Genomic DNA, 24,155 nt, shown 5'->3' with positions numbered 1-24,155 from the left:
TCTGAGCAGGCCCTAGAGGGAAGGGCAGCCCTCCCAGCTGGTAGGGCGGGGGCACCGAGGATGATAAGAAAGGGTGAGTGACCATTGCACAGCACCCTCCTGCTTTCAGCAGAGTCACCCATTCTGAGTCAGATGGGAGCCCCCCCTTGGCACATATTTAGCCTGGGTCCCCTGCACAGCCTGGGTCCCCTGCACAGCCACTAAGTCATTAGAAATCGGAACATACTGAGCACCCTGTGCGCATCAGCTGAGAAAGCTCCCGGTTGGTCTGGTCCCGCAGCAAGCTGCAGGACTCCTCCCAGCTGTGTGTTAGGCCACTGCACAGCAATGCAAGTACAGTCCTGAGCTGCATGTGAGCATTAGCAGGGTAGAGCCTGGGTCTCCTCTGGGAACAGAGTAGCAGGCCCCAGGCTGATTGCTGTGTTCTCGCTCTCTGGCAGGCTCACAACTCACAGCTCCTTCCAGCTACTGTGTATCCCATTAATGCGGAGTCCATTTTGCCCTGGGTTGGGCCTGTGCTCCCTCAGCTCCTACTATGTATTTTACAGTAGCACCTAGAGGTCCCAGCTGAGGATGGGGTCTTCTGATGAGAGACAGACAGCAAAGAGCTTACTGAAACAGCTGAGATAGCCAAAAGGTGGGAGGGGAAACAGAGGCACGGGGAGGGGACGTACTCACTCAGCTAGGAACAGGACCCAGGTGTCTTGAGTTCCAGTCCAGTGCTCTACCCACTGGACCACACCATCTCCCTTGCCCTGTTCTAGGAAACTCCTGGCCCTTTGAAAGACAAGTATTTCAAAGACTGGGAGTAAGCTTTCCTATCCTACAGCCACCTTCTGGCATGTGCACCACAAACCAGAGTAGCCTGCTAGGACTCAGTGAGGGTGATGCCTACCTGATTAGCACTGCCATGTGCCCACACCCAAACTTTACCCAGCTCCCCTGCTGGAGTGCAGAGACTCCCACACAAACACACAGGCCCGTGCCCTGTGCTGCCGGTTCAGCTGCTCTTTCTCTCTCTTGCCTGGAGAGCCGAACTTGGTCCTGAAAGTCCTCAGGAAGCATCAGAAACGGCAGCTTCTGGGTTCTCTCTCATTGGTGCCGTTAAGTGCCATGCTGGCAGGCCCCAGGCTGGTGCTTGGGGGATGGGCTCGGCTGCCTTGCAGGTACTAAGGGCCAAAACAGTGGGGGATGGGAGCCTGCCCAGAGATGTCACTATGTGCTGGGCTGGCGAGGGTCAGGCCCCAGCCTTCGGCTGTGCTCCCTGGCACCTAGTGGAGCGAACCTCCCACTCTGTCTGTCAGCAGCACTGCAAGTGCTGGGAGGTCCAGGGATGCCTGGCCAAGCAGCTGGGCTGAGATGCGATGCTCTGACAGGAAGATTTCAAAGGGGCAGGAGAAGAGTCGTGGGGATGCACACATGGGCACAGGCCCCATAGGGATGGGAGGCAGCACCATGTCTGGCTTCCGAGGGGCTCTCGAGGCTATTGTTCACCGCCCCTTGCCTTCACTTCCTCCCCCCACAGGACCTCGCACAGTGGAGGGATTTGATATCGCCAACGTGACGGCCAGCACCATCACGGTGCAGTGGGCACTCCACAGGCTCCAACACTCCTCCATCAGCAAGGTGCGCATCTCCATCCGCCAGCCCGGGGACCTGGAGGACCGCACCGTGGAGCTGAACAGCACTGTGGCCAAGTACACATTCAGGTGAGGGAGGGCATGGCACAGGCTAAGAGAAGGGGCTAGACACTGAGAGAAACAAGGGAAAATAATTCCCCAAGTTCTGGGCTGTGACTGAGCTGAGCTTGGCACCGGCCTGGGGCTGCGGGCAAAGGTGGCCATCCAGCAGATAGTGCAACTGGAGATCAGTGCTCTCTAGCCAAACTCTTCTCTCCCTCAGCTGCTCCCCAGCCCCTCCATAGGGACTGTGAGTCAGAGGTGGCCTAATGCTTTGGCTAGAGTTGCCCCTGGTGGGGATCTGCTGGCTTCACATACCCAGGATCCTGCACATGGGACTGCAGCCTAGGGCAGAGTGCGGACCAATGAGAGTAGGCAGTTAATGATCCTAGGAGAAATTTAAAGGGATGCTGTTGACTTAAGAACCACCAGGCTGCCTGAGCATTGCTTAACCCACTTCTGTAACAGGTATCTCTGAGGAGTCCTAAAAATGGAGAGGAATTATAAAGGAAAAATCTCTCTCTCTCTGTTCAGTGCATTTGCGTCATGCATTTTACAGCACTTTATATCTAATCAGTCCCACTGCTTTCTTGGGTAACTAGTCACTGTTTGTGTGGGTAGTTCCTGTTGCCAACCTGGCTGATTCCTAGGGGAACTCCTGTTTTGTATGGGCCTTTTCACTCAGCAACAAGGCAGAAAGAGAGAACATGGTTGTAAAACAGAGGAACATGTGATTGTAAAACCCACAAAACTGGCAGAGAGGTTGGAGTACCTCCTTCTTAAACTGACCACACACTTCAATGTGATGGTCTCCCACTGGACACAAACTGAAATCAGCTTCAATGTACAAGTGCATTTATGTTCGGCAGACAGGGAGAGATCAGTGCTAACCCAGGGGTGTACCTTCCACCCAGTTTCTCTTCATTAAGATTTTTTAACCTAGTTTTTAGTAAGCTGTTGGCCATGTGAGGCTGTGAGCGCTGGTGCTAGCCTACCTCAAAAGGGCATTGTGAGTGAATGTCTCTCAGATGAAAGGTGCTGGGTAGCTACCAAGTATCAGCACTAAGCAAGTTTCAGGATGAGGTGAAGAACCAAGCAAATGCAGTGATGCTGTAATTTCTGCCATGCTGGCAGACGGCTGTGTACAGGGAGAACCCCACCAACTTTGATGGGACTCTCTTCAGGTATGTTGTAAATTGCAGGATTGAGGTCCAAGCTGTTACATCCCCTCAATATTGTTAATAAGCAGACACGCTAATGTGCTAGTGATGCTGACAGCGGCCTCTCTACCTACCAGTGACAGACACTTCAGACCCAGCAGTCAGTTTGGGTGCTTGAGAACAAATAATATCTGACAGATGTAAGCCACATTGCTCAATGCCCTACTGGAAGGTGCTCAGTTCCTACAGCAATAAGTGGTGTATAAGAATGTGTATGCAACAGAAGAAGGAGCCCTACAGTCAGACAGTTTGCGTGATTCCTGACCCTTATCTATTTGCCACACTTGGTTTCTGGAACTCCTTACTCAGCTAGTCCAGCTCTCAGTGGAGCTCCAGTGGGGTCAGGATCATGCTCTGAATCATGGGCTTGGGTGTTTCACAAATGTAATCAGTGAAAAGTCCTTTGCAGGTTCTCATCACCCAGGATCTCGCGACCTGTCTGTGATAACTTAGCTATTCCGTGGGGTTTGATTGATGTGTTTGTAAAGCACTCTGAGATCCTTAGGTGAAAGGTCCTGGAAGGGTAAAGTGCTGTTTATGGGTTGTGTCTGTTGTCACGGCAGTGATGGTGAAACCAGCCATCGTAGTCACTGCAGCACATGCTCCCCGCCTTGTCCCGGCCATTGGAAGCAGTTGCCAGAGGGAGCAGACTGGCTCCTGCTCTAACTCCCTCTCCTTTGCTCTCAGCTCTGGACCCTGCTCCTGCTCCTCCATTCTAGGGGGATGCGTGACAGGCCCCTCTGTCCACCCAGCCCAAACCCACTACAGTGCAGACAACTGCAGTGTGAAAACCACACCACGTCTGCAGGGAGCAGCACACACCGGCAGAAACCTATATCCCACATGCTCAGGACCCAGAACCCCCCTCACCCCTTCCATGGACTCTCGTTACAAGGGGTGTGCGGAGGACCACAGCTGACGGCACTAGCTGTGATCACATGCCCACCCATGCTGGTAACAGGGAGAGTGGGCAACGTGGCTCTCCCTGCAACACTACATATGGCAGTAATTTAAAACCGATCCCCCGCACACACACACGCACACACACACACCCATGGTGCAGAGACTGAGTGACCATGGGGACACTGATCGCCACAGAGAGGTTGTGTAGTAAAGAGTCTATCACACTCTGCAGTCAGGTTTCTGCCCCATCCCAGGCTCCTTGGAAATCATATCAGAGCTCCTGCTTTCTTAGCTCGGGGGTCAAAGCTACTGGGGTTGAGGAAGCGTAGTGAGTATTTCTGTCAGGAACCCAGTCAGGGGCCCGTTCTGCTGGGTGCCATCCAGACATGGGGAAGATGCAATCTCTGCCTGGAAATCTCTGCCATAATAGCTAATCAACCCTACGTTCCTTCCCTCTGCCTCCTCTGCCTCAGGGACCTCCAGCCAGGGGAGAGGTATCTCATCCACGTGTCAACCCTGAGTGGGCTGGAGACGGAAGATCATCCCTCAGAGAGCCTGGCCATGCCACCCTTCCACGTGTGGACTCGTGAGTGCGACCAGATGTTCCCTTGCCTCTTCCTCAGGGCCGGAGCCTAAATGGCCATTCCCTGAGGAGGAGCCTGTGCTGTCCCAAGGGATGTGAGGGACTCATTCCAACCCCCTGGCCCTTCGGGGTGCCCTGCCAGCGTAGAGCAGCCCAGCCCCAGATGGCCTGCATGGCTGAGGCTCAGTATGGAGTGGCTATGTTTAGAAGGTGCTCACCACATTTTGGCTGGAAGCCGATGGGACCATAGGGCTAAAGCAGTGAGCCCACAGACAGCAGCCTCTGCTTCCAGCTGGAGAGCGGGCACCTGCTCAAAAGCCAGCATCCCACCCAGGGAAGGGGAAATTCTGACCAATGGTCAGCACATCCAGCATGATGCACACACCCAGCCAGCACCTGCTCACACTATCCCACTGCCTGGAGAGCAGTGACAGCAGCCACTGTTTCTCTGGGCTGTGTGCCTCTCCCTGGACGCAGCATGGCTGCCTGCACTGCAGGGGGGCTGGTGGGACCAGTGTCATTGGGTCCATGCTGCATCCTGACAAACCATCCTTGGTTCCACTTCTGAGCTTGGTCTGGTTCTGGAGGGTGTCAGGAGCATGCTGTGGCTGTGTATGGCCCACGGGCTGGTGGGGGCTGGCCCACTGACCCATGCTCAGAAGTACCCTTTGCTTCCCAAGGCCCTGACTGCTCCTTGACCGTCAGCAGGGCTGTTCCACTGGCTGACCTGCTGCACCTGTGTCCAATCTCACACGAACAGTGATAGACAGAGACAGGGGCAGCCCCACCCTGCCACTGGCTGTGGGACCATTTGATGCTCCCCGGATCCCCAGATCATGGCAAAAGCAAATTGCTTGCCAACTGGCTTAACATCAGGGGGAGCAGCCACTCCCTGAGACAACCAGCCCTCGCTCCAGCCTAGCTGTCCTACCTAGGGGCCCGATTCATCCCTCGAGCCTGCAGGACCAACTCCATCAGCCTCAGTGGAGAAGGCATTGTTCACAGATTTGCTCTGATTTGAAACTAAGTGTGGGGAACAGAAGAAGGTATCTTCTGATATCTGCTGGGAGAGCAATACAGTGGTGCATAGACAATCCAGGAAGTTTTTGGAAAGCGTAGGGGACAATTTCCTGGAGCAAGTGCTAGAGGAGCCAACTAGGGGGGGCGCTTTTCTTGACCTGCTGCTCACAAACTGGGTAGAATTAGTGGGGGAAGCAAAAGTGGATGGGAATCTGGGAGGCAGTGACCATGAGTTGGTTGAGTTCAGGATCCTGACGCAGGGAAGAAAGGTAAGCAGCAGGATACGGACCCTGGACTTCAGGAAAGCAGACTTCGACTCCCTCAGGGAACGGATGGCCAGGATCCCCTGGGGGACTAATTTGAAGGGGAAAGGAGTCCAGGAGAGCTGGCTGTATTTCAAGGAATCCCTGTTGAGGTTACAGGGACAAACCATCCCAATGAGTCGAAAGAATAGTAAATATTGCAGGCGACCAGCTTGGCTTAATGGTGAAATCCTAGCGGATCTTAAACATAAAAAAGAAGCTTACAAGAAGTGGAAGGTTGGACTTATGACCAGGGAAGAGTATAAAAATATTGCTCGGGCATGTAGGAATGATATCAGGAGGGCCAAATCGCACCTGGAGCTGCAGCTAGCCAGAGATGTCAAGAATAACAAGAAGGGTTTCTTCAGGTATGTTGGCAACAAGAAGAAAGTCAAGGAATGTGTGGGCCCCTTACTGAATGAGGGAGGCAACCTAGTGACAGAGGATGTGGAAAAAGCTAATGTACTCAATGCTTTTTTGCCTCTGTTTTCACTAACAAGGTCAGCTCCCAGACTGCTGCGCTGGGCATCACAAAATGGGGAAGAGATGGCCAGCCCTCTGTGGAGATAGAGGTGGTTAGGGACTATTTAGAAAAGCTGGACGTGCACAAGTCCATGGGGCCGGACGAGTTGCATCCGAGAGTGCTGAAGGAATTGGCGGCTGTGATTGCAGAGCCATTGGCCATTATCTTTGAAAACTCGTGGCGAACCGGGGAAGTCCCGGATGACTGGAAAAAGGCTAATGTAGTGCCAATCTTTAAAAAAGGGAAGAAGGAGGATCCTGGGAACTACAGGCCAGTCAGCCTCACCTCAGTCCCTGGAAAAATCATGGAGCAGGTCCTCAAAGAATCAATCCTGAAGCACTTGCATGAGAGGAAAGTGATCAGGAACAGCCAGCATGGATTCACCAAGGGAAGGTCATGCCTGACTAATCTAATCGCCTTTTATGATGAGATTACTGGTTCTGTGGATGAAGGGAAAGCAGTGGATGTATTGTTTCTAGACTTTAGCAAAGCTTTTGACACGGTCTCTCCCACAGTATTCTTGTCAGCAAGTTAAGGAAGTATGGGCTGGATGAATGCACTATAAGGTGGGTAGAAAGCTGGCTAGATTGTCGGGCTCAACGGGTAGTGATCAATGGCTCCATGTCTAGTTGGCAGCCGGTGTCAAGTGGAGTGCCCCAGGGGTCGGTCCTGGGGCCGGTTTTGTTCAATATCTTCATAAATGATCTGGAGGATGGTGTGGATTGCACTCTCAGCAAATTTGCGGATGATACTAAACTGGGAGGAGTGGTGGATACGCTGGAGGGGAGGGATAGGCTACAGAGGGACCTAGACAAATTGGAGGATTGGGCCAAAAGAAATCTGATGAGGTTCAATAAGGATAAGTGCAGGGTCCTGCACTTAGGACGAAAGAACCCAATGCACAGCTACAGACTAGGGACCGAATGGCTAGGCAGCAGTTCTGCGGAAAAGGACCTAGGGGTGACAGTGGACGAGAAGCTGGATATGAGTCAGCAGTGTGCCCTTGTTGCCAAGAAGGCCAATGGCATTTTGGGATGTATAAGTAGGGGCATAGCGAGCAGATCGAGGGATGTGATCGTTCCCCTCTATTCGACATTGGTGAGGCCTCATCTGGAGTACTGTGTCCAGTTTTGGGCCCCACACTTCAAGAAGGATGTGGATAAATTGGAGAGAGTCCAGTGAAGGGCAACAAAAATGATTAGGGGACTGGAACACATGAGTTATGAGGAGAGGCTGAGGGAGCGGGGATTGTTTAGCCTGCAGAAGAGAAGAATGAGGGGGGATTTGATAGCTGCTTTCAACTACCTGAAAGGGGGTTCCAAAGAGGATGGCTCTAGACTGTTCTCAATGGTAGCAGATGACAGAACGAGGAGTAATGGTCTCAAGTTGCAGTGGGGGAGGTTTAGATTGGATATTAGGAAAAACTTTTTCACTAAGAGGGTGGTGAAACACTGGAATGCGTTACCTAGGGAGGTGGTAGAATCTCCTTCCTTAGAGGATTTTAAGGTCAGGCTTGACAAAGCCCTGGCTGGGATGATTTAACTGGGAATTGGTCCTGCTTCGAGCAGGGGGTCGGACTAGATGACCTTCTGGGGTCCCTTCCAACCCTGATATTCTATGATTCTTTGATTCTAAGGTTGTGGGGATTGCCTTAAACTGGGAGCTGTGTGGCAGATTCTTCATACGCCCTTGTTATTTGTAGTCAGAAAAGGGGAGAACCTCTAGGTTCGCTCCTTGCTGTGCCCAGTGAATACCGAGTGCAACTGCTTGCAGCTCTCTTCCTCCCTCCCTCCCCTTGACGCTGATTCTGCACCATCCCTGACTATAGAGCCATGCTGGAGCTATGGCCAGCCTGCAGCTGGGCTGGGCATCACCCACACCCGCTGCCCCGGGCCCTGGGGTGGTGGTGTAGGAGCTGACCCCACAGTAATTCTGTGCCGGGGCACTCACCAGGTAGCCCTCTAACCTGGCGTTGCAGCACCATGGTGCCGCTGGTGCGAGGCTGAGGATCTGGCCCTGCATTTTCAGCTCTAGACTAGAGATATCCTGGAGAAGGGGCTGAAGCAACAAAACAGGAGTGCTGCAGAGGTCTGGAGATGGACCCCGTCCTAGCAAGTGGGGTGCTGGAGGGGCTCCCTAGAGTTGTCACTCGCTGTGGGTCCTGGCTGCAGTCAAGACACTTGCCCCATTGTAACTACATTGCTGTCGTTAGCCTGGCACAACCTGTATGTGGCCTCGCTGCAACAGTGCAGCAGGGTTTACATCAGTGCTGCTCACTTCACTGCACCAGGGTCACCCCTGTGCTAGGGTCTGCCCCAGACGGTTACAATGGTGCCCATTGCCAGGCTCACAGCTAGCCCAGGCCTGAGCATCCAGATTAGCCTAGCCTGGGGGTGAGCAGCCATGCTGCACAGCCAGAGCCTGTTTACTGGGTCCTTGCTGCTGCTGTGCCCCCTGCAGTCTCACTAGGACTGCTGGGGTCATTCCAGCAGTGAGCTGAGCCCCTCTCTGAATCCGTCCCAGTGAACTGGGGGAGAACTGGGCACCTGGCAGGAACTGTAGAAAGACATCAGAGGTAGGGTGACCAGATGTGCCATTTTTAAAGGAACAGTCCCATTTTGGGGGACTTTTTCTTATATAGGTGCCTATTACCCTGCACCCCCTGTCCTGTTTTTTCACAGTTGCTGTCTGGTCACCCTAATCAGAGGGCTTTAGCCAGTGTGAAAGCAGCATGTGGGCTCTAAGCCCTGCCCCCACCAGGTCGGCAAGGCTGGGAGCACGAAGCTGTCCCAGGAGCAGAGATCACAGGCAGCTTGAGCCATGTAATCAGCGAAGGGACACTCCATTGAGACCATTCAGACTGATGTTTCCTTCCCACCGGCACAGGGCCTCTTCCTCCCCGGAACCTCACTGCCTCCAGAGTCAGCGCCACCTCTGTCTACATGACCTGGGATCAGCCGCTGGCGGGGTCTGTGGAGGGTTACATCATCAACGTCACCACTAACCAGAGCATCAAGAGCCGCTATGTGCCCAACGGGAAGCTATCGTCCTACACGGTGCGTGACCTGCTTCCCGGTCAGAGGTATCGCTTGTCCATGACAGCCATCCAGAACACCGAGCAAGGCCAAGGGCACAGTGAGCCAGCCCATGTCTACATCTTGACCCGTAAGTCCATGATCCCGACATGGCCTTCCCTGAGCCTGGCAGGGAAATGTTATGCTAGGGGGACAGAGCATACACAAGGGAACAGGTGCCTCTGCTGGAGGAGTTCTGATGGGGAGAACAGGCATTGAACTAGTGATGTGACAACAGGGCATGGGAACATCAGCTTGTCCATGAGAGCCAGCATAGCCACCCGGGAATGTAAATTGCCCATGAGCTGGAAACGCCATGCACTGCAGGTTTTCCACCGAGCTGGAGGAAACACTGCTTCCATGCAGTGTTCTCCACTTGAAAGCCAGCAGGGAGCCTGTATGGTTCTTCCTTTGCTACATTGGGTGTGTGAGACCCCTTCTGTATTTGGGCACGCAGTGAGATGAGGGAGCTCTCTCACAAGGCACAGTCTGGCATGGGGTGGAAGCAGAGCCATCATGGTGGTCTGGACATTTCCCGGGGCCATGCTGGCTGTACATATACTGATTCTCACAGATGCCATGGCTGCTCAGCGGGAGAATCCCCAGCCAGTTGGGGGTGGGCTTTCTCGGAGGCTGTGGCTTGATGGTAGAATTACACTCCATTTATTCCACTGATTCACTGCTTCGTCCTGGCTAAGCCTAATCCTTTGTGGCCTGCAGTGCAGAGGGATGGGACCCCTGAGAGGCGATGGGGCCAAGCAGGACACCCACGGGTGCTCAGGAACAGGCTCCTCCCAGCATTGCTGCCAGAACTGCGCCTGCTTGCTGATCATGACATCCTGGAGGAACCCTCGCAGGCCCCCAGGTAGGCTCAGCAGCAATTGCACAGCCCTGCTTGAAGTCTGAGCACTAACAAATAACATGTGGTGGTGGGAGCTGGATGAGAGCGGGAATGGGCTACTTCTGCTGAACCCTTGTGTTCCAGTACAGATCAGGTCACATGTAAGCCACATTTCCTGGCCACATTTCCTCTAGTCCTCAGTGTATATTTGGCCACATCACAAACCCACTGTATAATCTCATGATTGGTGGCCAGCACTAGAACAGTCTGGTTAGTGCATGGGGGATGCTCCCAGCAAATCCCCTGTCGCCCTGGCTCTGATCCTTGGGAACTGGAGAGCATCTGCCTCTCCCACATGTACAAAGGGTGGGTGGGATGTTAACAGCTGGTGGGTGGCTCTGGATGCCTGATTTCCATTAGTGGCCTGAACATCCAGCCCCACTTCCATGGCAGCTTTAAACAGCCCACCCCAGGTGCCCTATTCAAATGGAACCTCTCCTTGAAATTGCTACAACTTATGCAACCCAGTGCTGATCAGTTGCTCTGCTGTTTGAGCATGGAATCTCTCCTCCCTCTGCCCACCCCGGTGGACACTGGCTGCCTGGCCCATGTTTCAGATCTTCAGCCATCTCCTTACTGCTGTGCCCACCTTGGATCCAGCCTGCTGCACCCCTTCCTGGAGCCAGTAACACAGACCAGGCCTGCTTCTCCTGGGCAAGGGAGAGATCTGCATTTTAAATAGAAGCTCTTTAGATTTTTTAAGTGGGGTGAGAAGCTGGAGGAGACGGAACACAATCAACCAGGAGGAGAAAATGGATACTGGGGTGCAGACTGGCTGAATGCCCTGGAAATGCATGGTGGGACACAGGAGAATGTAGTAGAGGTGCCCTCTGCTGCACAATGCATCTGTATCATGGCCACATACACCCTTTCTGCTAATCTCTGCAACTCCTCAGACAGGAAACTGTCAAGGGCAGTCAGACTCCAAAACCTACATGAAGCGCCAGATTCCACAGTGGGCTATGTGGCAGCCAGTGTAGCTGCCATGTGATTGGCTCCCCCTGGCAGTTATACCCACATCACTGAGTAGAATGTGCCCCTAGTTATTTGTCTGCATCTCAGTTCTCACTTGCTGCAGTGTTAATGCAGCACTTCAGGAGTGTGCACCTCAGGCTTCCTGCATTGATGCTGATTGTTTGTGTCCCAGTAGTGCCTTGAAGCCCCACTTGATAACGGAACCTCTCTGTGCCTGCATGTCACGAAGAGGAACAGTACAGGACTGCGAGAGCAAGTTCACTTTGCAAACAGCCTTCACTTTGCAGGCTCCAGGATGGCACTGGAAACAAAACAAATTGAAACAAGATTTTGTGCAGTTTAAATGACCAGCATATTCATCCCCTGGCTGACGCTCCGCTCAGCGTGGTCCATCACAGTTCCTTTCCACAGGCTGCTCTCTGCACTCAGAATGCCACTGCTAGGGCCCACCAGCTGAATGAGCAATCTTGTCGGCAAACCATATAACTGTGTGCTGTAGCCCACTGATTTCTGTGGGGGAGCACGAACGCCCTCTGGGCCACTGTACGAGGGCTAGTAATTCTTTCCTTTTCCAGGTTTACTGAGCTGGTGGATGGCAGACGGAGGATCAGTGCCAAGTTCAGCAGCTTGCCAAGCAAATCCGTCACTGTGAGAACACGTAAGTACTCTCCATCCTCCCCAGCCCCTTGTCTGTTGCCTGGGCCCCTGTCCCACAGAGGGTGTGAAAGCAACACTGGCACAGTTGCCTGCTGGACTGCAGGAGGTGTAACTCTGAAACGGTTATAGGATTGAAGTGTGCAGCACCTGCCCCACAGGGGTGTGAAAAGTCTCTGTCTCACTTTCTCTACACACAGCCCCCAGCTGGCTTTAGAGAAGGGCCAATCCCACAGCCCAGCACAGATGTGAGGTGACTCCATGGGCAGGACAAAGCCGGGGGAAATGCTGGCAGGGGCAATGGCTCAGCTCTCTAGAAAGAAGATCCCTGGGTTGGAATGGCCAGGGGTCCTGGCACTGCATGTGTGAAGCCACAATGCCCTGGCGATGAAGCAGCACAGGCTGACCCTGAATGCCATGGAAGAGCCCCAGAGCCATGCTGCTTCCCCACCAGTCTGTGGCTTGTTGGGGCAGGGGTCACTCCCAGCTGACCGCTGCAGGGCCTGGTCCATACCTGCTGCTAAGAGCAATGTCAGACTGGCGCTGCCCAAGGTGCAGCTCTCCCTGTATCCTGTCTCGGACAGTGGCCGGCTCCAGCTGCCTCTGAAGAGAATCCTGCTGTAGGCAGCTGCCCCATGTAACTCCCTGCCATGCTCAGACATGGTAACCCTCTGAATTGTAACCAAGGCCCAGGATGCAGATGCCCAGCCCCTGCTCCCCCTTCCCCCCCGCCAGCCCAGCCTGGGCTAAGGGATGGAGACTGGAGAATGAGAGCGGAAATGGGCAGGGTGCCCGAATGAGCAGCTGTGCTGAATACAGTCCTGCAGCCATCTTTTGACTCCCTGAACCATGCACATCACCAGGAGGTTTTGCTGGCGGTAGCTGTGCTGGGGTTTACATGCAGGGATGCAAATCCTGTTGCCCCACATGGTGAAAGGGGAGGGAGATAACATGTCTAGAAAAATGTAAATCCCATTTGGTGTACCCCTCTGAAATGGCACCTGGCTGTGTCTCCTGAGGGGAGAGCAGGGCACCGAGTCACCTGAGTTCTAGTCCCAGTTCTGACTTCCTGGGTGACAGTGGCTAAGTCCCTTTCTTTTCTGCACAATGGGGCTAGTTGTTCTCCCCCGCCCTGAGGAAGTGCTGAGAGATCACTGTGGGAGAGGGTCTTTGGAGAGGAGCTGAATATGAATGGCCATGCCAAAGGCATGCAGCACAGCAAACGGTATGTGAAAGTCAGCAAAACTAAGAGCTGAGAAAAGGTGGCAATATCACACACGCATACCCCTACCCCTCCCTGTGAAACTCATTGCCACAAGAGATCTCTGAGGCCAAGAGCTTAGCGGGGTTCCCAAACAGACTGGACATTTGATAAAAATGGCCAGAATGACAGGAGCCAGGATTTAAAAAACAAAAACTAGGCATTTTGGAAGGAATAAATCTTCATGCTTCAGACCTTAATGCAGCCTCTGCCTGTTGGGGTTTAGGAAGAAAGCGTCTTTCTGAGCAGATTACAGCTGCCTCCTGTGGGGTCCTTCCACCTGCCACTGAAGCAGCTGGTGCTGGTGACTGGGCTGGATGGCCCTTGGGGCTGATCCTGTCTGGCACTGCCTAGGTTCTAATATAAAAGGGATACATATTCTTGGTTGTTCTCCTAGAATCTGAGGCACCAGTGAAGCTGGAAAACATGGAGGAATCAACCAATTGGGTTGGCCTGGCACTGCAGTTGCTGGAGTCTGAGAACCAGAAGGGAAACTGTAAGTCTGGCGAGTGGGGGATTTATGTTTGCAGTTGGGACTCTACTGTTAAAGCTGGTCCCAAACCATAGTCCCTGTGCTAGACAGCCCCAAACTTTGGGGAGATTTGCAACCCAAACCTGAATCCACAGCTCAACTTTGCAAATGATCCAAATGGTTATTGTGGGTCAGACCCAAACGCTGAGTAATAGCCTTGGCTCCCTGGGGATCAGCCCTTTACAGCGTGGCTGCGTCACCCCACATGTGCATGAATTGCTGTCTCTGGCCAGCAGCATGGCCCAGGGCAGCTGTCCTGAACTTGAGGGCTCCAGCTGCCATGAGGACAGCTGCCAGGTTCAGGGAAGAACCAGTGGGAGACAACCCATTGCTTGGCTGGCAATTTCTGATTTTCCATGCAGGAGGCTAGAGACTAGTCCTTGGGTGCAGGCAGCTCACTGCGAAAGTGCCAGCCCAGGGGGCACCCTTAAGTCAGGGCCTGATCCAGAGATTCTGAGCACCCACAACACTCAGCACCTCTCGGGATCAGACCCTCCATGCCACCACGGGGCTCTCTCTGAAGCCTCCTGCTCGGACCTCTGAACCCCTGCGTGAGGGGGTACAGCACAGCACTTTATAAACTCCCCCCTCCCAGACCCCACCCCACAACCCTCTGGCTGGGTACACTGTGGCACTCTGTCTGGGCCATACACTTCGTCCCCTGGATGTGCGTCCTCTGCCAAAGGCTGGAGCGGCCTGATGTTGGTGTTTGTGTTTGCAGACGATAGCCGGAACTGCTCCACAAACCCCTGCAAAAATGGGGGGACCTGTGTCCCGGGTGTCGAGGTCTACATCTGCGACTGCATCCCCGGCTTCAAGGGCAGACGCTGTGAACTAGGTGAGGCTACAGCTGCCCTGCGTCTCAGCCCTAGCCCAGCTGCCCGCCAGCAGTAAGACAAGAGAGTGGGAGGCGGGGGTGAGCCAATGCTAGGGTTGCAGCAGTCAGTCACACCAGGGAGCAGGGCCCAGGCCAGCAGGGAGCCCCTGTCCTGCAGGCTGAGGGGGCGCCAGGAGCAGCAGTGCCAAGGCAGGCTATGGTGTGCAGAGTCAGTAATGCCCAACAGCAGGCTAGAGGCCAGGAGGGGCCCTGGATTAGTGAGTCCTGTGCTCACGTGACTGAGGACAGGCTGCTTTGATGCTTGCTGGGCCAGAGGAAGAGAGAATTCCACCCTCCCGGGCTCCATCAGACTGAGCAGTCCCCAGCCCCCTCACCTCTCCTCCAAAGGCATTCGGCTGCTGATGCTCAAGGGGAGAAGAGCCTGCTTGCTGCTAGCACCTGTTTTGGGAAGGGCAGATTTGAGACCCAGCCTGCCCCTCCCTCCCAGAGAAAAGCTTGCTTGTATGCCCCTCCCCTGCTGTCTGGCACAGCTCCCATCTGCCCCTGGAGCACTTGTGTCTGGGATTTGCAGCAGCTGCTGCCTCCTGTCCTAGGTCTCCTCAGAGATATCAGGGCAGTGCTGCAGCCCCCAGGCAGCGGGATTAGAGCCATTGTCCCTGAAATACTCATCTCTGCTGGGAAACCGGGGCTATGGACCTCAGGCCTTGTCAAATTGGCAAGCGCTGTGGGAGGTGAGAGCAGCATTTCAGCAGAGGGGGCGGCAACCTGGGTCAAGACTAAGGGTAGGGACAGGAGCTGCTTTCTCTGTGCACAGTGGGGCCTGGGTCCCATAGCTAGCCCTGTATGCTGCTGGAGGGGTTAGTTCATACCCCACGCTGGGGTGTACAGTCCAAGGAGCTAGAGTTCCTGGAGATGGTGCCCATAAGAGCTGGGGCTAAGATTTTTCAAGAGTGACCAATGACTTTGGGGATGGAGCTGGGGGCACCTCAGATGGGCCTGATTTTCAGAGCGGGCGCTCAGCCCATGCCAAAAGCCAGGCCTCCCTGAGTGCCCCAAGTCACGTGCTGCTTTTGGAAACCTTCTGTCGAAGTACTGACATGGTCCAGTTGGGAATTGAATGCAGGTGGGCCCCTTAAGCCTGTGCTCTAGCCACTAGCCCCTCTTCCCTGGCCTTGGGCCCAAGGTCTTACTTGGAGTCCAGTTCTACCCCCACCCCCCCAGGTACCATAAACCTCTGCAGTGGTAGTCGTCTCGAGCGTGGAGCTGGTGCCTTACTTACAGCAGCTTTACCATGGCACCTTGGGAAGAGCAGCAGTGCTTCGGTCACCATCAGCCACTGTGCTGATAACATGCACATTATATGGCCCCCTGGCTAAAGAAAACTCAGCCAGCCTCACATAACAAACCCTGCTGGGCAGTGAGCCCCCTGGGCTGCCGGCCCTAGGAAATGTCACTGGGCATGTACTGCCATCCAGGGCAGGAGCCTGGCGCTAAGCCATGCTGTGCAGCCTCAGATGTCAGGCAGGCCCTGGGATGGCACAGAGTACAGCACGTATAAGGGCAAATATTTCACAGATGCACAAAGGAAATTCAGTGGGGGAATAAACTCAGCTGCCTGATTTCTGGACCCCCTCATGCAGTGCTGCTACCAGGGCTCTCACCCTCTGCTTGGTGTCAAGCAGAAAGCAGGATCAGTTTTCCTGTCCTCAGCTGCTAAGTCCCCATCTTGCTTCCCCCTTTATAGGCCTGCTTTAAAACCCAGCCCCCAATTGCCATGCACCCAGGCTGGGACTTGGCTGGCTGGCTGAGCAGTTCCTGGAGGCAGGGAATATGCCTCGCTTGGGATAAATGTATGCTGCTAGGAAGGTGGGTTTGAGCAGTTAGTGTTATTCATTTCATGACCGATTTTTCTCCATAATTGGGGTGTCCTGTTGCTAATAGGGCATCAAATTAACCCTTTCTCCCCTTCTCTCTGCTTAGCCTGCAAGAAGTTGCCCCACTCCTGCACTCGGCTGTACTCAGAAACCAAGTCGTTTCCTGTCTGGGAAGGCGGCATCTGCCACTACCTGTGAGTATAGCTTGCCTTTTGCACTTCCCCCTTCCTGTTTACATTTGGCCATGTGGAGAGCTCGTGGGCAGTGGCTGAGGTTTGGAAACCCAAGGAGGAGGAATGAGGATCAGCTGCTTCCGGATGTAGTTTGTCTCATTTCTGTTACCTTGTCTGGCCATGTCTTATGGGGGGGGGAGGGGAAGCTGCAGTATGGGGGCAGCTATAGCAGCCAAAAACAGTCCACATGCTGTCCTAGCACCTTCACTGATGTTTGGCATAGGTGTGGTTCTGCACTCAAGGGACAGCTCCAGGCTGTGCTGCAGTGGGTTGGGTTTTTATCAGTGTGGTGAAGGCAAGTGGTAGGCTAGTGTGTGATACTAGAAATGTTGGCTCTGTTGGAGCATCTAGAAAACGTGACACTGTACCACCCCTCGCCTCTACCAGGCATTGGGGTGTTTGCACATGTTGTACTAATGCAAAGTCAACCAGTGCCTTTTCCCCCAGGAGTTGGGCAGGGAGGAGGGAGAGAGCGAGCTGGTTGGAGGGTGGCTGGCTGGCTGTCATCTTCTCCAGTTTCCCTTTCTCCCTTACAAGCAAAAGATTTCTCTCTCTTGCCATCAATTAGGGCCACAGCCAGTCTGACAGCGAGTATTTCCCATCCGCTGAACCCGTCTCAACATGCTCTCCCACTCCAGAATGCAGCTGGCACTGCTGTTTCACTAGGCAGCAGTGCCGATGATCTTCTAGTTGTAATCATGGGGTCAGTTACTCAAATGTTTCTGGGCTGTAGTTTGACGCTCTTGGCCCATCGTCTGTCTGTTTGGCTTCCATGATCTATCTGAAGCGTTGTGGGAAAGGCTAGCCATTAAGCATGCAATAGCAGAGCTGTGTTTTAGTTGAATTGCGCTGTGGTGCTTAATTTCTTTAAGCATTTCCATCTATATAAGGCATTGTTAACCCCTCTCCTCCTCGCAGAATAGAGAAATAAAGTAGCTGACGGTGCAGTCATATTTTAAGCAGGGTGGTAACCGGTGGGTCTTTAATGGCAGCCAGACCCTAGAGTCCAGGCTACGTTTGTTAACTGTGTTACCCTCTGTACCAGCCCCCTCTTAGCTATGCCCCAGACCCACGCACCATTTCTGGAAGGGTCTCGTCTCACTCCCCAAACTGTGCTGCCCTAATTACCAGCCAGAAAACTGGCTCCCTCCCCCACTCTAAGAGTAGCTGGGATTCCACTAAGAATTAGGAGTCCATTCTGAACCTGGCCAACAGACCCTGCAGCTGGTGGTTGAGTGGCCAGTGCTCTCCCCTCACGGTGCTGGTGGTGAGCTTGACCAACATTGGACATGACACCAGTCTTTTGATCAGGACTGACCAAACCCCACTGCACAAGCGACCTCAGGGATCCAGTGCTTGCGGCCAGGCAGGGAATTTCAATGTCTGTCTACAGCAAATTGTTCTGCTGTGTCCTCTTTGTACTAACAGATACAAGAGGGTCTACAAAGTCCACCAGGACATCTGCTACAAGGAGAGCTGTGAGAGCACTGCTTCAAAGAAGACAGGCAGCAGGTAGGGTCGGTTGACGGCTACTGCAATGGCTTTGCAACACTGCAACGTACAGACACAATGGAAAACAGCGCTCACATTTTCAATAGAAACTAGTCATTATGGGTGCGCAGTCTGAGACACAGTGACAGGGGGCTGATTTTCAGAAAATGCCGAGTGCCTACCTTCCGGAAACCAACTCCTTTAACCCAGCTCAAAGTGGGCCCCCAAAATCAGTCACAGCTGAAAATTTAGGCCTAGATGCCTGAAGATGTAGCAAGGGCTGGTACACCAAAATTGTTTGCATGGGAGGCTGGTTAGGATCAATAAGTGTGTGCTATCGCTCCTCCTCAGAGCATGAAAATACAGAGCCGAGCCCTAGGCTGTCTGGGCATTAGTCACCTTGGAGACGACATTTGTGGGTGTCTGCCATTGTGAGCAACATTAGTCCTTTAGAAATGATGAGTTGGGTTTATGGGATAACTTTCAGAGTCATGAACACTGGGAGTCCCATTAATACAGGGACTGAACTGCTGAATTGCACCTCACTTCTATGGAAACGTACCTGTTAGTGTGAACAAAAAGAAAAAGGTCAGCTGTCTTGTATACTGAGACCTCTCTCTTTCCTTCTTCCAGAAAACAAAGTAACAATCACGCACTGAAGAAGCCATAGAGTAAGTGATCTTTCTCCCTGAGAGGCTTTTAGAAGGTAGAAGGGTGCTGCACTGAGGAGTCTGCCATCATTCGTAGCACCTGCCAAGGACAGATAGTTTCACAACGGGGTGGGGTGTGAGACAATCATTCTCCAGGGTTAAAAGGGCAGTCAGGCAGCCTCCTACCTGGAGAGCTGTAAAAAGGACGGCTGATAGGGCATGGCCCCAGTCTGTAACCACAGCAAGCATGTCAAAAACCCATGACATGCTGCTCACTGGTACCTGTGATGGACCCCCAAACTACTCCCATGCAGAAATGGCACATGGGCAAGACCATCTCGACTGAAGATGGCAGAAAGCTGAAATCCATTGCTAGAGTAATGTGGAGCGCCCTGGACTGAACAAATAGTGCCCTGGCTCCCTGGAAGTCATCATCAAGCTGGTATTTGCTATGGATTCTGGCCCCACTGATTTTCTATGTTGATTTCCTCCCCCTCACCGCAACACATGGACCAGCCTCTTACAGACAAACATTTTCTTGCTAGCTTCAAATAAGAGTTAAGCCTTGGTTTCAAGACCTTAAACTTCACTTGTGTGTGTTTGTGCAAGGCTAATGTAAAGGCATAGCTGGGGGTCAGGTAAGCCACCCTAGACTAGAAGGATGGCTCTGAGAGCTCTGGGAAGGGGAATACTGACCATTGTGCTTAAGCTGGTTAAATATTGCCACAGATACCATCCAAATCATATAAGCATGCAGTGCCTACAAGGAAGAGTGTGCACTTACTTTATTTGGAGTAGACTCAAAGTTTGACCCCTCAGTTCATCTTTATTTACTGTAGTCGAGTGCTGCATGGTCCTTGCTTCCTATTATCCTGGTGCTTTTGTCTAGAAACTGTGCATTCCATCCACCTCCTCCTTTTAAGAGAATGCTTGCTGTGCTGTCGAAAGTTAATCTAACACCTTTTACAAATCTGCCAAGAGTTGTTGGAGACTATCCTCTAACAGGCCCAACTCCCACAGACCCTTCCCTGGCTTTTGACAAAATCTGCCATGCCATGGATGCAGCAGCCACCACCACCCACAACTCCACTTCTGCAGTTGACTGCTGGAGCCTTTTAGGTGGGAAGGAACAGCCTGGAGATGCAGTGATCCAGTTTCTGTTGGCAGGACTCCTATAGAGCCTCTGCTCCCATCTATCTAGCCTCCCTGAGGATGCCCAGGCCAAGGCAGTAGTACATTATTGTTGTATTTGTATTATGGGAATACAGAGCCCTAAATGGCCTGTGGTTTGTGATGTCAGAATTAGCCAGACAGAGTTCCTGCCTTGCAGAGCTGCATATTAGTGAAATGAACAATTCAGACAAAGCATGGGAGGGAAAGTGACTTGCCCCAGGTAGAAATCAAGGAAATCTGAAGGCACAGGAAAAACTGAAATATCAACAGCCATTACCTGCTTCTCAAAACTAAGCTTCCTTTACTTCTTTCAGAATGAGAAATGTATTATGTGTACTTCAGTTAGCCCATAAACAAGTGCTGGTTGGAGAAGTATATATTCTTTAGCTTTGATATGAATAACAACAACAAATTTACCTAGTGTGAGAGAGGAAGTTGCAGCTGCACCCCCTTAGGGTGCTCAGATGCATTTTTTCCAAAATCTCTTTCTTGAGTGGGGTCTGAATTAGCTGTTACCAGTCAAGAAAGAGGTCTTGGAGTCACTGTGGATAGTTCTCTGAAAACATCCGTGCAGTGGCAGTCAAAAAAGCAAACAGAATGTTGGGAATCATCAAGAAAGGGATAGATAATAAGACAGACAATATCATGTTGCCTCTATATAAATCCATGGTACACCCACACCTTGAATACTGCGTGCATCCCATCTGAAAAAAAAGATATATTGGAATTGGAAAAGGTTCAGCAGAGGGCAACAAAAATGATTAGGGGTATGTAACAGCTTCCATATGAGGAGAGATTAATAAGATTGGGACTTTTCAGTTTGGAAAAATGACAACTAAGGGGGAATATGATAGAGGTCTATAAAATTATGACTGGTGTGGAGAAAGTAAATAAGGAAGTGTTATTTACTCCTTCTCATAACACAAGAACTATAGGTCACCCAAATGAAATTAATAGACAGCAGGTTTAAAACAAACAAAAGGAAGTATTTTTTCACACAACGTACAGTCAACCTGTGGAACTCCCTGCCAGAGGATGTTGTGAAGGCTAAGACTATAACAGGATTAAAAAAAAACTAGATAAGTTCATGGAGGATAGGTCCATCAATGGCTATGAGCCAGAATGGACATGGCTAATGTCCCTAGCCTCTGTTTGGCGGAAGCTGGGAATGGGCAACAGGGAATGGATCACTTGATGATTACCTGTTCTGTTCATTCCCTCTGGGGCACCTGGCATTGGCCACTGTCAGAAGACAGGATACTGGACTAGATGGACCTTTGGTCTGACCCAGAATGGTCATTCTTATATTCCCTAGTGGGTGGCATATAGGAAAAAGAAATGTAAAGTGTGAAAGATGGTTATAAACAAAAGGGAAGGTTAACTAAATAGACCTGACCTGCCACACTCACACAGAGTACAGAAGAAACTCCCGTTTCTAGAGAGAAAGCTCAGGAAATGAACCTCCCTAAGATGTAATTTAACCGAGCATAATAATAAGGACTACCAATAAATTCAGGTATATACCCAAACTTTATAGTAACACCACCACTAGACTCTTTAGTAGTGGAGTGACGTGCGCACACACACACACACACAGAGTAAATGTGGTAAATATAGACAAAACTAGCCATCCTGTGAACCACTATAATATCATGTAAACAGTTACTAATGTCGCCTTGGATATGCTAGCATAGTTCAAGCATTTCCTTTTTTTTCCTTCTTCTTTCCCTGTTAATTCTGAGAGAAAATATTTCATATAAGTTTCTTCACAATTTTTCCCAAAATTTCAAATGTTTCCATTCCAGGTCTTGAAGGTCTAAAAGTTTCCACTTGTTTTCCAAGACCTCCCCCAGGTCAGCAGCAGAGCTGGAAACCGAATCCCAGTCTTCAAGGCCTGTTCCTATGGCCTTTCCACTCCCTACCCTTGCCTCCTTGTGGCAGAGCTGACCCAGGCACAGACATTTCAGGGTGCTACACAGGGGTGGATCTCACATACTTAGAGGCCAGAAGGCACCATCATGATCATCTCTGACCTCCTGCACTAGTTTAAGCCTGCAAGTGACCAGTGTCCCATGCTGCAGAGGAAGGCGAAAAACCCCCAGGGTCTCTGCCAATCTTACATGGAGAGAAATTCCTTCCCAACCATAGAATCATAGACTCATAGAAGATTAGGGTTGGAAGAGACCTCAGGTCATCTAGTTCAACCCCCTGTTCAAAGCAGGACAAACCCAACTAATCATCCCAGCCAGGGCTTTGTCAAGCTGGGCTTAAAACCCTCTAAGGATAGAGATTCCACCACCTTCCTAGGTAATCCATTCCAGTGTTTCATCACCCTCCTAGTGAAATAGTTTTTCCTAATATCCAACCTAGACCTCCCACACTGCAACTTGAGACCGTTTCTTCTTCTTCTGTCATCTGCCACCACTGAGCACAGCCAAGCTCCATCCTCTTTAGAACCCCCCTTCAGGTAACTGAAGGCTGCTATCAAATCCCCCCTCACTCTTCTCTTCTGTAGACTAAATAAGCCCACCTCCCTCAGCCAATCCTTGTAAGTCACATGCCACAGCCTCCTAATACTTGTTGCCTTCCGCTGGACTCTCTCCAAATTGTCCACATCCTTTCTGTAGTGGGGGGCCCAAAACTGGACACAATAGTCCAGGTGTGACCTCACCAGTGCTGAATAGAGGGGAATGATCACTTCCCTCAACCTGCTGGCAATGCGCCTACTAATGCAGCCCAATATGCCGTTAGCCTTTTTGGCAAAAAGGGCACACTGTTGACTCATATCCAGCTTCTCGTCCACTTTAATCCCCAGGTCCTTTTCTGCAGAACTGCCTCTTAGCCAGTCGCTCCCCAGCCTGTAGCACTGCATGGGATTCTTCCGTCCTAAGTGCAGGACTCTACACTTGGTCTTGTTGAACCTCATCAGATTTCTTTTGGCCCAGTCCTCCAATTTGTCTAGGTCACTCTGAACTCTATCCCTACCCTCCAGCGTATCTACCTCTCCCCGCAGCTTAGTGTCATCTGCGAACTTGCAGAGGGTGCAATCCATCCCATCATCCAGATCATTAATGAAGATGTTGAACAAAACTGGCCCCAGGACCGACCCCTGGGGCACTCCGCCTGATACTGGCTGCCAACTAGACATCGAGCCGTTGATCACTACCCATTGATCTAGCCAGCTTTCTATCCACCTTATAGTCCATTCATCCAGCCCTTACTTCTTTAACTTGCTGGCAAGAATACTGTGGGAGTCGGTATCAAAAGCTTTGCTAAAGTCAAGGAATAATACATCCACTGCTTTCCCCTCATCCACAGAGCCAGTTATCTCATCATAGAAGGCAATCAGGTTGGTCAGGCATGACTTGTCCTTGGCGAATCCATGTTGACTGTTCCTGATCACTTTCCTCTCCTCCAAGTGCTTCAAAATGGATTCCTTGAGGACCTGCTCCATGAGGATTCTCCTTCTTCCTTTTTTTAAAGATGGGCACTATATTTGCCTTTTTCCAATCATGCGGGACCTCCCCCGATAGCCACGAGTTTTCAAAGATAATGGCCAATGGCTCTGCAGTCACATCAGCCAACTCCCTCAGCACCCTTGGATGCATTGCATGGACTTGTGCATGTCCAGCTTTTCTAAATAGTCCTTAACCTGTTCTTTCACCACTGAGGGCTGTTCATCTCCTCCCCATACTGTGCTGCTCACTGCAGCAGTCTGGGAGCTGACTTTGTCTGTGAAGACTGAGGCAAAAACAGCATTGAGTACTTCAGCTTTTTCCATATCATGTCACTAGGTTGCCTCCCCCATTCAGTAAGGATCCTACACTTTCCCTGACCTCCTTCTTGTTGGTAATATACCTGTAGAAATCCTTCTTGTTCCTCTTCACATCCCTTGCTAGGTGCAATGCCAATTGTGCTTTGGCCTTCCTGATTACACCCCTGCATGCTTGAGCAATATTTTTATACTCCTCCCTACTCATCTGTTCAAGTTTCCACTTCTTGTAAGCTTCCTTTTTGTGTTTGCTCACTGAAGATTTCTCTGTTAAGCCAAGCTGGTCGCCTGCCATATTTGCTATTGTTTCTGCACATCGGGATGATTTGTTCCTGCGTCCTCAACAAGGCTTCTTTAAAATACAGCCAGCTCTCCTGGACTCCTTTCCCCCATTAGCCTCCCAGGGGATCCTGCCCATCAGTTCCCTGAGGGAGTCAAAGTCTGCTTTTCTGAAGTCCAGGGTCCATATTCTGCTGTTCTTTTTTCCTTTTGTCAGG

General features: G+C 51.7%; 1 protein-coding gene across 5 annotated transcripts in view; it reads left to right on the top strand.

The window, feature by feature from the left end:
• SNED1 (sushi, nidogen and EGF like domains 1) overlaps window positions 1-24,155 on the top strand; it is a 123,920-nt gene that overhangs the window by 95,662 nt on the left and 4,103 nt on the right. For all 5 annotated transcript variants that reach the window (XM_073360484.1, XM_073360483.1, XM_073360486.1 and 2 more), the window contains 10 exons: window positions 1,526-1,709; window positions 4,276-4,388; window positions 9,117-9,395; window positions 10,025-10,169; window positions 11,756-11,838; window positions 13,493-13,591; window positions 14,349-14,465; window positions 16,446-16,533; window positions 18,001-18,084; window positions 18,697-18,734. In XM_073360484.1, the coding sequence (XP_073216585.1) occupies window positions 1,526-1,709; window positions 4,276-4,388; window positions 9,117-9,395; window positions 10,025-10,169; window positions 11,756-11,838; window positions 13,493-13,591; window positions 14,349-14,465; window positions 16,446-16,533; window positions 18,001-18,084; window positions 18,697-18,733 (1,229 nt within the window). In that variant the 3' untranslated portion in view covers window position 18,734. The remainder of the gene's footprint in view (window positions 1-1,525; window positions 1,710-4,275; window positions 4,389-9,116; window positions 9,396-10,024; window positions 10,170-11,755; window positions 11,839-13,492; window positions 13,592-14,348; window positions 14,466-16,445; window positions 16,534-18,000; window positions 18,085-18,696; window positions 18,735-24,155) is intronic.

Source organism: Lepidochelys kempii, chromosome 9 (genome assembly GCF_965140265.1).
Source record: "Lepidochelys kempii isolate rLepKem1 chromosome 9, rLepKem1.hap2, whole genome shotgun sequence".
Classification (NCBI taxonomy): domain Eukaryota; kingdom Metazoa; phylum Chordata; order Testudines; family Cheloniidae; genus Lepidochelys; species Lepidochelys kempii.
This window is presented reverse-complemented; position numbering and strand designations above follow the sequence as displayed.